This window comes from Stegostoma tigrinum, chromosome 45, assembly GCF_030684315.1.
Source record: "Stegostoma tigrinum isolate sSteTig4 chromosome 45, sSteTig4.hap1, whole genome shotgun sequence".
Classification (NCBI taxonomy): Eukaryota; Metazoa; Chordata; class Chondrichthyes; order Orectolobiformes; family Stegostomatidae; genus Stegostoma; species Stegostoma tigrinum.
In genome coordinates this window covers 6828371-6842578 of record NC_081398.1, presented here as the reverse complement: position 1 = coordinate 6842578, position 14208 = coordinate 6828371, and the positions used below count along the sequence as shown (strand labels likewise).

The 14208-nt window shown below is 52.3% G+C and overlaps 1 protein-coding gene across 1 annotated transcript in view; it reads right to left on the bottom strand.

The window, feature by feature from the left end:
• Positions 1 to 574: 574 nt before the first annotated feature.
• pelp1 (proline, glutamate and leucine rich protein 1) overlaps positions 575 to 14208 on the bottom strand; it is a 34244-nt gene continuing 20610 nt past the window's right edge. Inside the window, exons 12-14 of the mRNA XM_059642675.1 lie at positions 10432 to 10635; positions 4034 to 5602; positions 575 to 724 (exon numbers count right to left, since the gene is read on the bottom strand). Coding sequence (XP_059498658.1) covers positions 614 to 724; positions 4034 to 5602; positions 10432 to 10635 — 1884 coding nt within the window. The 3' untranslated portion in view covers positions 575 to 613. The remainder of the gene's footprint in view (positions 725 to 4033; positions 5603 to 10431; positions 10636 to 14208) is intronic.

The following is a 14208-nucleotide window of genomic DNA, read 5'->3' as shown; positions in this document are numbered from 1 at the left end:
GGAGACAAAACCAGAGGGGGTAAGTTAAAGGTGGGAGGGGACAGGTTTAAAAGGGAACTGAGGGGTAACTTTTTCACGCAGAGGGTGGTGGGTGTATGGAATGAGCTGCCAGAGGAAGTGGTGGAGGCTGGTATAATTACAACATTTAAAAGGCATTTGGACGAGGACATTAATAGGAAGGGTTTAAGAGGGATATGGGCCAAATGCGGGCAAATGGGACTGGATTAATGTAGGATAGCCGGGTGGCATGGACAGAGAGGTCCGTTTCCACGTTCTACAACGCTTACACAAGTAAACACGATATGTGCCTCTCCACACACAGAACACTCTTCATTAATTGCTCGGATTCGTGACTGGTTGCATTCGGATTTTTATTAAAAAAAGTCATAGAAAACACAAGCCGGTGAAGATCACCCCCCTCCCAGCCCCCAGCCCGGCATTCTCAAGCTGGGTTAGGAGATTAAAAACCCCAGTCGGGCCGGTGCAATCCTCCGCAGTCACACGCATGCACGCGCCTCTGCGCTGCGACCACCCCTGCCCGCCCGCCACTCCCCCCACACCCCACCCACCCCCTCCACATAGCCAGCCTCTGCTCCGCGGCGGGGAAACGCCCTCAGGTGCTGCCACTGGGCGCGGCTTCAGCCGCCATCTCCTTTACCTCCTCGTCGTCCGGGGGGCAGTCCACAAAGTCTGCCAACATGGCCGCCGTTTGGTCCTCCTGGTCCTGAGGGGAGGGGAGGGGAGGGGGGGGGCATTGGTTTCGGCGCCGGGGAGGAAAGAGAAAAAGAGACAACACACGTGAACGGACGAGGCACGGGACAGAAATCTCTGAGCGGGGGAGCGAAAGGCCGTTATGGTCTAATCTGTAAGAGGGACGTGTCCGCGTGATCGAATGGTGGAGTAGACTCGAGGGGCCGAATGTCCTAAATTCTGCTCTTATCTCCGGGTGGGCGAGGGGGGGAAAAAGAGGGATATTAGAACTACCTATCCTCAGTCAATGAGGCTGCAGGTCAGGACTGCCAACCCTTACTATTACACCACCTCATTCGCTCACTGGCCTTGAGACGTATCGCAGGGGGAAAGCAAATAATCTTCTGCACAAATAATTTTTCCTTTCAGTTCATTTACCGGACACAGCTATTGCTGGCTAAACCCATCCCTATATTCCCATCCCTCACGGCTGTGAGGCACACATAGGACCAGGTGAGGATGGCAGTTTCCTTCCCGAGAAAGGAAGGGCATTAGTGAACCCGATGGGATTTTCCTGACAATTCAAATTCCCAGCCCCTGCCGTGGTGGGATTTGAACCCCGGGCCCCCCAGGCCGTGAGCAGAGTTGCTGGATTAGTGACAGGCACAGGCACGAAACTGCTGGAGAAACGCAGCAGGTCTGGCAACGCCTGTGTCGAGAACGCAGAGTTAATGTTTCGGGTCGAGCGACCTTTCCTCAGAACTGATGGTCGCTTGGAAAATGTCATTTGACATGCAGAGAATTGGGTGGTGGCGGGCGGTTGTCAGTTGTTAACTAATCTGTGGAGATGGAGTCCACAGAGAGTGAAAAAGAGTTGAACAGACAAAGGAGTGGATAACAAACAGTCCCAGGGGAATGAACGGCTGCTGCTGGAGATTAAATGTGAGCTCAGTATTAAGTTCAGATGGCTCAGCGTCCCCAAGCAGTAAATGAGGTGTTGTTCTTCCAGCTTTTGCTAAGCTTCATACACTGAAACATAGCAGCAAGACTGAGACAACGACGCTGGCCAGGGAGCAGGGTGGTGCGTTAAAGTGGCAGGCAACTGGTAGCTCAGCGTCTTCTTTGCGAGTAGGACGTAGGTGTTCTGCAAAGTGGTCGCCCAGTCTACGTTTCGTTTCCCCAGTGTACGGGAGGCTACACTGTGAGCAGCGAATGCAGATTGTGGGAAGTGCAGATGGAGAGCTGCTTCACCTGGAAGGTATGCTTGGGCCCTTGGGTGCTGAGGAGGGACGAGGCAAATGGGCAGGTGGTGCACCTTTGTCAGTTACAGGGGAAGGTGCCACGGGGGTGGGGGGGGCACAAGAGGGTGGGAAGAGTTGGGAAACGGAGGAGTGGACCAGCATGTCCCGGAAGGATTGGTCCCTGCGTAAGGCGGACCAAGGGAGGGGAGGGGAAGGTGTCTGGCGGTGGGACGTCGCTGGAGCAGGCGGAAATGATCTCCTGGATGCGGAAGCTGGTGGGACGGTTGGGGAACCCGATCGCTGTTGCAGGAGGGAAGAGAGGGAGTGGGGGCCAAAGTGCGGGAGATGGGTCAGATCCGGCGACAACAGTGCTGGGGAATCCTCGGTTGGGAAGGCGGTGGGTGTTTCGAGGTTCCCTTGTCAAAGCTGGCATCATCAGAACAGGCACGATGGAGATGGAGGAATGAGGAGAATGGAAGCAAAGTCTTTACAGGAAGTAGGGTGTACAGTCAAGGTAACTGTTGGGAGTTGGCAGCCTTACAGTGGATACTGGTTTTCAGCCGATCACCAGAAACAGAAACAGAGACGTCGAGCAAGGGAAGGGAGGCGTCAGAGATGGAACCAGGTGAAGGCGAGAGCGAAAACTGGAATCAAAGTTCTGGGCAGGGAAGGCACACGCCTCAACTTGGCGGAGGTCATCTTCACCCTGAATAAATTCTCCTGTAACTCCGTTCACTTTCTTCACTGTTCTGCCTGTGGGGTACATGGAACATTCCTTGTTCCAGTCCTACACTGGCACCTCCCCCCCCCCGCCTACAACTTTTTCCGCGATATATCCATAATATCATGGGTGCTGCTTTCCCCTCTCAGGAGAATTAGAAAAATCTATGAATTTCGCTGCCAAAAGGGCATGAGGAAACCAGTCAGTGTTTCAACAGTCATCATTATGCAGCCTAGCTTAGGAGTTCCAGGTTTATTGATTAAATTTAAATGTGAGCTGTTGTGTGAAGGCCTGGGATTTGAATCTGTGCAGCCTGGCCACGAAATGACTTGCCCAGCAAAATCATCTGCAAACCCCTCGTGGATGTGATCCAATGCTACTGAAATGGCCAGCTCTTCCGATATAGATCCTTCCATCTCCCCTTGTGTTCAATTCTGGTCTCCCTCTTACCGGAAGAGATTTTGCTACATTTGAAAAGACTCCACAGGGTTGTAGAGGTTGAGCTACAGGGGGAGGCTGGGGCTGTTTCCCCCTGCAGCGTCAGAGGCTGAGGGATGACCTTATGGAGGTTTAGGAGGGGAATTGAGTAGGGTGAATTCACAAGGTCTTTCTCCCCCAGGGTGGGAGAGTCCAAAAATACGGGACATAGGTTTAAGGCGAGAGGGGAAAAATAGAAAAAAGACCTAAGGGGCAACTATTTCACACAGAAGGTGGTGCGTGTATGGAATGAGCTGCCAGAGGAGGTGGTGGAGGCTGGTACGGTTACAACATTTAAAAGGCATCTGGATGGGGACATGAGGAGGAAGGATTTAGGGGGATATGGGCCAAATGCTGGCACGTGAGGCGAGGTTAATTTAGGGTTTCTGGTTGGCGTGGGCAAGTTGGACCAAAGGGACTGTTTCCATGCCATATGACTCTACGGCTGAACAGCTCTAACCCTCTGAAACACAGCCCCAGTTCTTTCCATCAGAAATGCAGAGTGCCCCCTCAGGTAGCGTTTCGGGGAATGTGCGGGACGTGGGGGGGCTGAGACAGACCCCTACCCACCCCAAGCTCCCACCATCGAGGATTAGAGGATGGTGTTGTCGATGAGGGAGAGCTTCCCTCTCCCACCTTTCAGCGGCGTCTCAGAGGGAGGGGAGGGGGCTGGAGATCCCTTGGACAGAGATCCCTCTGGCCTTGGGTCAGCAGCCTCCTTGCAGCACAGTGAAAATGGCATCGAGGAACATAGGTAACAGCACAGGAGTAGGCCACTCGGGCCATTCAATGCTACACTCCCTCTGGAATGTTTTCCACAAACCGGCCCCAATAGGGGGTTAAGGATTGCTCAGGGGAGAAGGGGGGGCGGTCACGCATACTCTGGGTGAATCGAGACTCTTACCTCAGCCTCTGTGGACTTCTCGGTAGGTACCACCTCCTCCTGCCGCTGTTCGGCGATGTCGGCCTCCTTCCTGATCTCTGGGCTCCCGCCAACTTCGCCCTCGCCCTCTTTCTCCTCGGGGGCTGGCGCACCGTCTTTATCCGGGGAAGCGGACCCCTCGGCCGAGGTCTCTTTGCCCGCCCGCTCTCCGTCGGTGTCTGGGACGGGGGTCTCGGCGCTGGCCGCCGCCCCTCCCTCCTCCCTGCCCTCGGTCGTGGCCGTCACCGGGGACCGCTCCGTTGGTGCGTTGCCGGCCTCCGCCTGGCCAGGGGCTCCCACGCCTGGCCTGGGGTCGGGGCTCCCGTCCCCTTCGCTCGGCCGGGGGCCAGGAGATCCCCGAGGGGGGCCAGGATCTTGCTGCGCAGGTCCCTCAGCCTCCCGGGGAGGAGGTAGGAGCTCTGTGGGCCTCGGGGCTGCGGGCTTCTCTTCCTTGGGGATGTCGGCCCGCCCTCGCTCATACATCTCCTCCCCGTCCTCCTCTTCCTCCTCTTCGTCTTCGTCCTCATCCTCCATCTCCTCGTCCTCCAACTCCCCCTCTTCAAAGTCTTCCTCATCCTCGTAATCATCTTCCTCCTCTTCCTCCTCCTCCTCCTCCTCTTCCTCCTCCTCCTCATCGTAGTAGTCATCTTCCTCCTCTTCCTCCTCCTCTGGGTACTCTTCCCCTTCCTCGTCTTCGCTGCTGTTGATGTTGATCACGGTCAGGTCCTCGTCCAGCTCCTGGGAGCCCAGGTGCAGCTCGCCGGCGCCCCCTAGCTCCTGGGAGGATGCTGGCTGGGGCTGGGGGACAGGGGTCAGGGCCTGGGCTGGGGTAGGGGGTGCCTGGGCCCGAGGTGAAGCCACCACCACCTTCTCAATCTCCTCCTGCTCCTCTTCGTCCGGCCCTTCTTCCTCCTCCTCCTCCTCCTCTTTCTTCTTCCTCTTGGCGCTGGGCGTGGGAGCGGGGGCAGCGGTGGGGGTGAGGGGTGGTGGTGCTGGGGAGGAGCCCCCTCCACCAACCGGGCCCCGCTCGGGCAGCAGGCCCTCAGGCACGATCACCACGCTGTCGTCGGAGTCGCTCTCCAGCGAGATCTCCACGTCCGACTCCTCCTCCTTGTCGTAGCGCACGAAGACCGGGCGGCCGCGGTTTGGGTCGCCCCCGAACACTGCCTCGTCTCCCGGTGCCGCCGGCGCCCCCTCGCCCTCGGCATGGTTCTCTGCTGGTGGGAAGCGGGCGGCTGGCGGTGGGACGGAGAAACGCGACGAGGGCGGATGCTCAGCGAGAGCCCGGGCCGTGGTGGCTGCAGGAAGTGGGTGTTGGGGCAGAGGTGGCGGTGGAGGAGGAGGAGGAGGAGGAGGAGGAGGAGGAGGAGGATGCGGCAGGTGGAACGTGGGCACCTGTGGCAGCCTGGCAGCAGATGGCAGGTCAGTAGCTGCCGGCTTGAAGGCTGTGGCAATGAGGCTGGCAGCGCTCAGGGGCATCTGAAGGGAAGGCACCCGGGGGTGGATGAGACAGTTGCAGATGACGAGAGCCTCTGAGCAGAAAGAGGAGACCTTTTTTTTCGGGGGGGGGAGAGAGATGGCACATATTTTGTTAGGGCAAGGAAAGAGGTACAACTCGCTCGTGCCGAGCAGCTTTTCCCAAACCAGTTAAAAACCGAAAAAGAACCGTGGGCACTGCCTATCGGAAATGGCTACAACAGCACAGCAGGTCTGGCAGCGTTGGAGGAGAGAAATCACAGTTAACGTCGCAAATGAACTCTGGGGAAGGGACGCCGGACCTGAGAGGCTAACACTGATTTCTCTCCGACAATGCTGCCTGACCTACTGGGCTCTTTCAGCGATTTCTGTTTCTTTTCCCCCCCCCAAACTAATCTTGTCCCATTAGCCTGCGTTTGACCCACATCCCTCTACACGTTTTCTACTCATGTACCTGACCAAATGCTTTTTAAACGTTGTAACTGTACCAGCCTCCACCTCCTTCTCTGGCAGCTCATTCCATACATGCACCAGCCTGTGTGCTAAAGTTGCCCCGTTAGGTCCCGTTTAAATCTTTCCCCCTCACCTTAACCCTATGCCGCCTCACTTTGGGCTCCCCTACCCTGGGGAAAAGACCTTGACTATTCACTTTATCCATGCCCCTCGTGATTTTATAAACTTTTATAAGGTCACCTCTCAGCCTCAAAAAAAGTCACAGCCTCTCCTTATAACTCCAGTCCCAATAACATTCTTGCAAATCTTTACTGCACCCTTTCCTGTTTAATAACATCCTTTCTATAGCAATTTCAGAGCTTCCAGATTACCAATGCTTGGGCAGGCTAAAGGTGCGAGAATCTAAGAGGACTAGAGGGCTACTCTCTCATTACAGTGAGCACATGGGAGTGAATGAGAGAGAGGGTGAGGGGGAGGAAGATCGAGACAGAGGGGAAAAAAAAAGACAGATAGCCCACGTGAGGGAGCGAGATCAAGATCGAGAAAGGGACAGCATGCGCAGGCACGTGGGAGCAAGACAGAGAGAGAGGAGAGTTGGCACACGCGAGGGAGCGAAACAGAGAGGGCGCGCGCATGGGAGCGAGCGAGCGTTCAGAGCGGATGTGCGGGAGGGGCAGCGCACATGGGCGGAAGAAGCAAGATAGAGGGGGTGTGGGCAGAAGGGGCATGTGGGGGCATTGGGGCAAGGTAGAGGACGTGGCCGTACCGATTTACCCCTCGAGAAGTCATTGGTGAGCCACCTTGAACTTGTGCAGTCTGTTGTAGCTTGCTATGTGCAAATTTACTCTCAATTATCTAATCGGGACCTTTGGGCATTACAGGGTGGGACACTGCAACTCGGCACATTGTTAGCTGCCCCTGGACAAAGTGGGGAGCAAGCTGTCTTCTTGAACCACTGCAGTCCCGTGTGGCATAGCAGGGTGAGGGATCCCAGGATTTTGAACCCAGCGACACTTAAGGAACGGCCGATATACTTCCAAGTCAGGATAGGGAGTGAGGAGGTGGTGCTCCCTTCTATCTGCTGCCCTTGATCCACTATACGTTGGAGATTATAGGTTTGGAAGGGGCTCTCTGAGGATCTTTGGTGATTTCCTACAGTGCATGTTGTAGATAGTACACACTGCCGTTACTGAGCGTCGGTGGGTGGAGGGAGCGGGGCTTTTGTGGACGTGGGGCCAATCAAGCAGGGGCTGCTTTGTCCGGGATGGTGCTTCTTGAGCGCTGTTGGAGCTGCCCCCATCTGGGGGCAAGTGGGGAGTATTCCCTCACCCTCCTGACCTGTGTCCTGTCAATTGGAGCGGAGAAAAGTGCGAGCTGACCGCATTGAAACTGCCTGGGTTTGGGGGGGGTGGGGGGTGGGGTTGGCAGAATAAATGCTGCAGTGTGTCGTATCTAAATGAATGGGAACAGTTTCAAAGTGAGGGGCTTCCTTTGTTTTGGGGGGTGGGGGGAGAGAGAAGAGGAGGAGGAGGAATTTCTTCTTTCAGAAAATCCCGACTCTGTGGATTCTCTCTGTCTCAGACAGCCTGGGAGTTGGGCAATGGATGGTTGACTGAAAAGGGAGTTATTGGGAGGAGGGTGCTGGGAGGAGGGAGAATAAGTCTCAGAATAGTCACTTTTTTTGAATGAAGAGCAGGCTTTGGAGGTCAATTCACAAGTCCTTCCATTTTTATAGCACGGTTGGGGACTGCCCGTCAGGAAACAGGATGAGTGACATTAAACTTTACTCTTGGGCATTGGGAGTTTTGGTCTCTGTCCGATTAAGATAATGACACTGGAGAAAGTGCACATTTTTAGTGGCAAGGTGTTAGAGTGGTGGGATTAAACTTGAATGAAGAGCCTGGGGTCTTTCATCTCGAAATGTGTAACTGAAGTGCGGCCAGCTAGTCTCCATCGTGACTCCAGGAAGGTTTGGTCAGATAGAATCATAAATTCCTACAGTGTTGAAGCAGGCCATTCGGCCCATCGGGTCCCACCAAAGAGCATCCCACCGAGGCCCATTCACAACACCGCCCCACCCCCTCGGAACCCTGCCTTACACACAGCTAACCCACCAGAGCGGGCACATCCCTGGGCACTATGGGACAATTTAGCACAGCCAATCCACCCTAAACCACACATAGAACATAGAAAAGTACAGCACAGTACAGGCCCTTCGGCCCACAATGTTGTGCCGTGGAATAATCCTAATCCAAAACTAAAATAACCTAACCTCAATTCACTGCTGTCCATGTGCATGTCCAGCAGTCGCTTAAATGTCACTAATGACTCCGCTTCCATGACTACCACTGGCAAACCATTCCATGTGCTCACAACTCTCTGGGTGAAGAACCTCCCTCTGACGTCTCCTCTATACCTTCCTCCTAACACCTTAAATCTACGACCCCTCGTGGCAGTCAATCCTGCCCTGGGGAAAAGTCTCTGGCTATCGACTCTATCCATGCCTCTCATTACCTTGTACACCTCGATCAGGTCACCTCTCTTCCTCCTTCTCTCCAGAGAGAAAAGTCCGAGCTCAGTTAACGTCTCCTCGTAAGACAAGCCCTCCAGTCCAGGCAGCATCCTGGTAATTTTTTTTTGTACAGGCCCTTCGGCCCACAATGTTGTGTAGACCTATTATCCTACTAAGATCCTCCATACCCTACATTTTACTATCCTCCATGTGCCAATCCAAGAGTCACTTAGAAGTCTCTCAAGTATCTGACTCCACTACCACTGCTGGCAGCGCATTCCACACGCCCACCACTCTCTTTGTGAAGAACCTGCCTCTGACATCTCCCCTATACCTTCCTCCAAACACTTTAAGATTATGCCCCCTTGTAGTAGTCATTTCTACACTGGGAAAAAGTCTCTGACTATCCACTCCATCTATGCCTTTCATCATCTTGTACACTAATATACATGGAATTAACAGTCAGATCCCTGGACACTACAGGGCAATTTAGCACGGCCAATCCACCCTAACCCGCACATCCCTGAGCACTATGGGGCAATTTAGCACGGCCAATCCACCCTAACCCGCACATCCCTGGGCACCATGGGACAATTTAGCACGGCCAATCCACCCTAACCCTCACATCCCTGGGCACTATGGGACAATTTAGCACGGCCAACCCACCCTAACCCGCACATCCCTGGGCACTACGGGACAATTTAGCACGGCCGATCCACCCTAACCCCCTCATCCCTGGGCACTGTGGGACAATTTAGCACAGCCAATCTACCCTAACCCTCACATCCCTGGGCACTAATGGGACAATTTAGCACGGCCAATCCACCCTAACCTGCACATCTTTGGACTGTGGGAGAAAACCAGAGCACCCAGAGGAAATCCATGCAGACACAGGGAGAACGCAGCCACGCAGTCACCCGAGGGTGGAATCGAACCCGGGTCCCCTGGCGCTGTGAGGCAACAGTAGTAAGAACTGAGCCACTGTCGTCTACTGGATGGGAATAGGGAAGTTTCCACTCACTTGGGAGATCTCCCAGAAACAAAACCCAATTGCTTGCTCAGGAGGGACGTCTGGGCGAAGCTGAACAGAAAGGGTGAGGCTGCTGTGTTTTTCACCTGCATTCTCTCTGGCCTAGCACGGCCACTGATGGTCCCAATTTGCTCAGGAGGCAGTCACAGACTTCCTCGAATAAAACAGGGGGGCTACATCAGCCATTTCACAGGCCAGGAAAGTCAACCATGTTGGCTGTGGGTCTGGAGTCATGTGCAGGACTGGCCCAGTAAGGATGGCAGATTTCCTTCACTAAAGGACACGGCTGAACCCGACAGTGTTTTTAAACAAGCAGCAACAAAGGTTTTCCAATAATCTGCCAATGTCATCATCACCGTTACTGGGACCATCGAGATTTATTCATTTATTTTAAATTCTACTTGTTGCAATCACGAGGTTGATAGAGGTTTTCAAAAAATGTGAGGGGTCAGGGTAGGATGAGCTGCCAAGGTCCTTACCCCAGGCCAGGGGAGTCCCAAACTAGAGGTCGCAAGTTTAAGGTGAGAGGGGAAAGATTTAAAAGGGACCTACGGGGCGTTTTCACATAAAGGGTGGTGCATGTATGGAATGAGCTGCCACAGGAGATGGAGGAGGCTGGTACAATGATAGCATTTAAAAAGCATCTGGATGGGTACATGGATAGGAAGGGTTTACAGGGATAGGGTCCAAATGTTAGCAAAGGAGACTAAATTAATTTCGGATATCTGGTCAGCAGAGAGAAGTTGGATTGAAGGGTCTACCATGACTATGCGATACACTCCAGCTGCAGCGCCACCCCTGGCGGGTAGGTGTAACTGCAGCGTGACTGTTTACATAGTTACATTACATGCACGGGCACTGGCTGTCGAAAGGATAGCAGGTGCCAAGGTGACGGTTTGTTTCTCTTACCTCTGGGTCACGGTCATTCTGTCCCTGGCTGAACGTCCTGACGGCGCAGTGCAGCGGTGGCGGCCATTTGGAATTGGGAACTAACAGCAGGAAGAGCAGGAGGCGGTACAGTTCCCTTCGGCAATCCCCCCGGAGGTAGGGGCTAGTCATGCTGGTGTTCTGCTGCAGTCGGATCAGGAGAGGTACCACCAGCTCATGAAGCTTCTGAAACAGACAGAGAAAGTTGGGGGGGGGGGGGGGGGGGGAGAGAAGGGAGGGCAAAGGTGATCAACAGGGAATTGGGACTCATCACGGGCTCGCTATCAACAAATGAATAAGGCAAAGAACTGCAGATACTGAAGACCTGAAACAAAAACCGAAAATGTCGGAGAGACTCAGCAGGTCTGGCAGCATCAATGGAGAAAGAAAGCAGAAGGGTCTCAGGAATGGTCACTGGGCTCAAAATGTTAACTGTTTTCTCTCTCCCCAGAGGTGACAGTAGTGGTATTATCGCGAGACCAATCATCCAGAAACTGTTCTGGGCATTGGGTTCGAATCCTGCCACGGAATCCGAATTCAATAAATATCTGGAATTAAGAATCTAATGATGACTGTGAACCCATTGTCAATTGTTGGAAAACCGCATCTGGTTCACCATTGTCTGGCTGACATGTCACTCCAGACCCACAGCACTTAACTGCCCTCTGGGCAATTAGGGACAGGCAATAAATGCTGCCTAGCCAGCAACATCCTCATCCCATGAATGAATAAGGAAAAAAAAATCCACGCACAGCTGAGCATGTTATTGAGATGGGCCATTTTCTGGCTCGCATTTCCCTTTTTGAAAGCCAAACTCGCTCAGAAAATAAAACAGAACCTCAACTCCCCACTTGCACTGCCTTGTCATTAACTACTTCGCAGTGGAGTGGGGGGGGGGTGGCGGTCGCTGTTGAGGTTGGGTTAAATACATTTGAGGTGGAGGTAGATCAAGTAAGGGAAATTGAGGACGGTGGGGAAGGTGGCTCAAGTGGCTGTATAGTCTCACCCCCAACCCACCCATCTCCTACATTTTACTGCCAGTAAGGTTCACTGGACTATAATTACCTTAAACGCCAACTCTATCCAATTTATCAAATGGGAATGAGGTGTGTTGTTAAAAAACAAGTTACTAACTCAAATGCACTAACATTTCACTGTGGAGTTCAGACACCCAAAAGCTCCTACGGTTTACTAAGGAAGTTGAATCTCTTGTCAAGAGGGAGAAGGAGGCTTAAGTAAAGATGAGGCGTGAAGGCTCAGTTAGCGTGCTTGAGAGTTGCAAGTTAGCCAGGAACAACCTGAAGTGAGAGCTAAAAAGAGCCAGGAGGGGACAGGAGAAGTCTTTGGCAGGTAGGATCAAGGAAAACCCTAAAGCTTTTTATAGGTATGTCAGGAATAAAAGGCTGACCAGAGTAAGGTTAGGGCCAGTCAAGGACTGTCGTAGGAAGTTGCGTGTGGAGTGCGCAGAGATAGGAGAGGCGCTAATTGAACTTTTTCTGTCGGTATTCACAAAGGAAAAAGACAACGTTGTCGAGGAGAATACTGAAATACAGGCTATTAGACTGGACCGGATTGAGGTTCATAAGGAGGAGGTGTTAGCAATTCTGGAAAGTGTGAAAATAGATAAGTCCCCTGAGCCGGATGGAATCTATCCTAGGATTCTCTGGGAAGCCAGGGAGGAGATTGCAGAGCCTTTGGCCTTGATCTTTATGCCATCATTGTCTACAGAAATTGTGTCAGAAGACTGGAAGATAGCAAATGTTGTCCCTTTGTTCAAGAAGGGGAGTAGAGACAACCCTGGTAATTATAGTCCAGTGAACCTTACTCCGGTTGTGGGCAAAGTGTTGGAAAGGACTATAAAAGATAGGATTTATAATCATCCAGAAAGGAATAATTTGATTAGGGATAGTCAACACGGTTTTGTGACGGGTAGGTCGTGCCTCACAAACCTTATTGAGTTCTTTGAGAAGGTGACTAAACAGGTAGATGAGGGTAAGGCAGTTGATATGGCGTATATGGATTTCAGTAAAGTGTTTTATAAGGCTCCCCACAGCAGGCTATTGCAGAAAATACGGAGTCATGGGATTGAGGGTGATTTAGTGGTTTGGTGCAGAAATTGGCTAGCTGGAAGATGACAGAGGGTGGTGGTTGATGGGAAATGTTCATCCTGGAGTTCAGTTACTAATGGTGTACTGCAAGGATCTGTTTTGGGGCCACTGCTGTTTGTCATTTTTATAAATGACCTGGATGAGGGCATAGAAGGATCGGTTAGTAAATTTGCAGATGACACTAAAGTTGGTGGAGTTGTGGATCGTGCGGAAGAATGTTGCAGGTTACAGAGGGACATAGTTAAGCTGCAGAGCTGGGCTGAGAGGTGGAAAATGGAGTTTAGTGCGGAAAAGTGTGAGGTGATTCACTTTGGAAGGAGTAACAGGAATACAAAGTACTGGGCTAATGGTAAGATTCTTGGTAGTGTGGATGAGCAGAGAGATCTCGGTGTCCATGTGCATAGATCCCTGAAAGTTGCCACCCAGGTTGACTGGATTGTTAAGGCGGCATACGGTGTGTTAGGTTTTACTGGTGGAGGGATTGAGTTTCAGAGCCATGAGGTCATGCTGCAGATGTGCAAAACTCTGGTGCGGCCGCACTTGGAGTATTGTGTACAGTTCTGGTCACTGCATTATAGGAAGGATGTGGAAGCATTGGAAAGGGTGCAGACGAGATTTATTAGGATGTTTCCTGGTATGGAGGGAAGGTCTTATGAAGAAAGGCTGAGGGACTCGAGGCTGTTTTCGTTAGAGAGAAGAAGGTTGAGAGGTGACTTAATAGAGACATACAAGATGATCAGTGGATTAGATAGGGTGGGGAGCGAGAGCCTTTTCCCTCAGATGGTGATGGCTAGCACGGGGCGATATAGCTTTAAATTGAGGGGTGATAGATATAGGATAGATGTAGGTTCTTTACTTAGAGAGTAGTAAGGGTGTGGAATGCCCTGCCTGCAACAGTAGTAGACTCACCAACTCTAAGGGCATTTAAATGGTCATTGGATAAACACATGGATGACAATGGAATAGTGTAGGTTAGACGGGCTTCAGATTGGTTTCACAGGTTGGCACAACAACGAGGGCCGAAGGGCCTGTACTGCACTGTAACGCTCTATGTTTTAGGCTGTATTGTGGGAACAGTTCAGTGACAGATGAGGCCACTAGGTGGCAGTCAAAGATTCTGCAGCATCTTTCACAGGGCTGACCTTGGGATCTTGCTGTGCACCAATCTGGCCTCCATGCTGAGCCACAAGACTGCACTTTGACCCGAGAAACCCGCAACAGGGGAGACAGACCATCCAGCCTGGCTGTACAACAGCCGTCTTCCAGAGAAGCAGAACAGAACTAACCCATCTTAAAAATCCATCGAAAAGCCACATCTTGTAAAGCCCTCAAATCCCTTGGAAACTGCCTGCCTCTTTCTCAAAGTTGACATCTCTTTAATTACAACAAAACAGATCTTCCTAAGCATTCTCTCTATCCAAGTTTCTGATTTTATACAACTCAATTAGTCTTCTGTTTCAGCAGTAACATCCCTAGCCATTGAAATCTCAACTGCATAATTAAAACGCTCCAGCCTGTGAGCATTTCGGTGAATCTCCTCTGCACCCTCTCTCCCATAACATGTTCCTAGCAACACTAGGACCAGAACTAGACTGTGGCACTCTAGCCGTGACCTCATTTCTGTTTTATCCAGCTCCAGCGTAACCTCGTC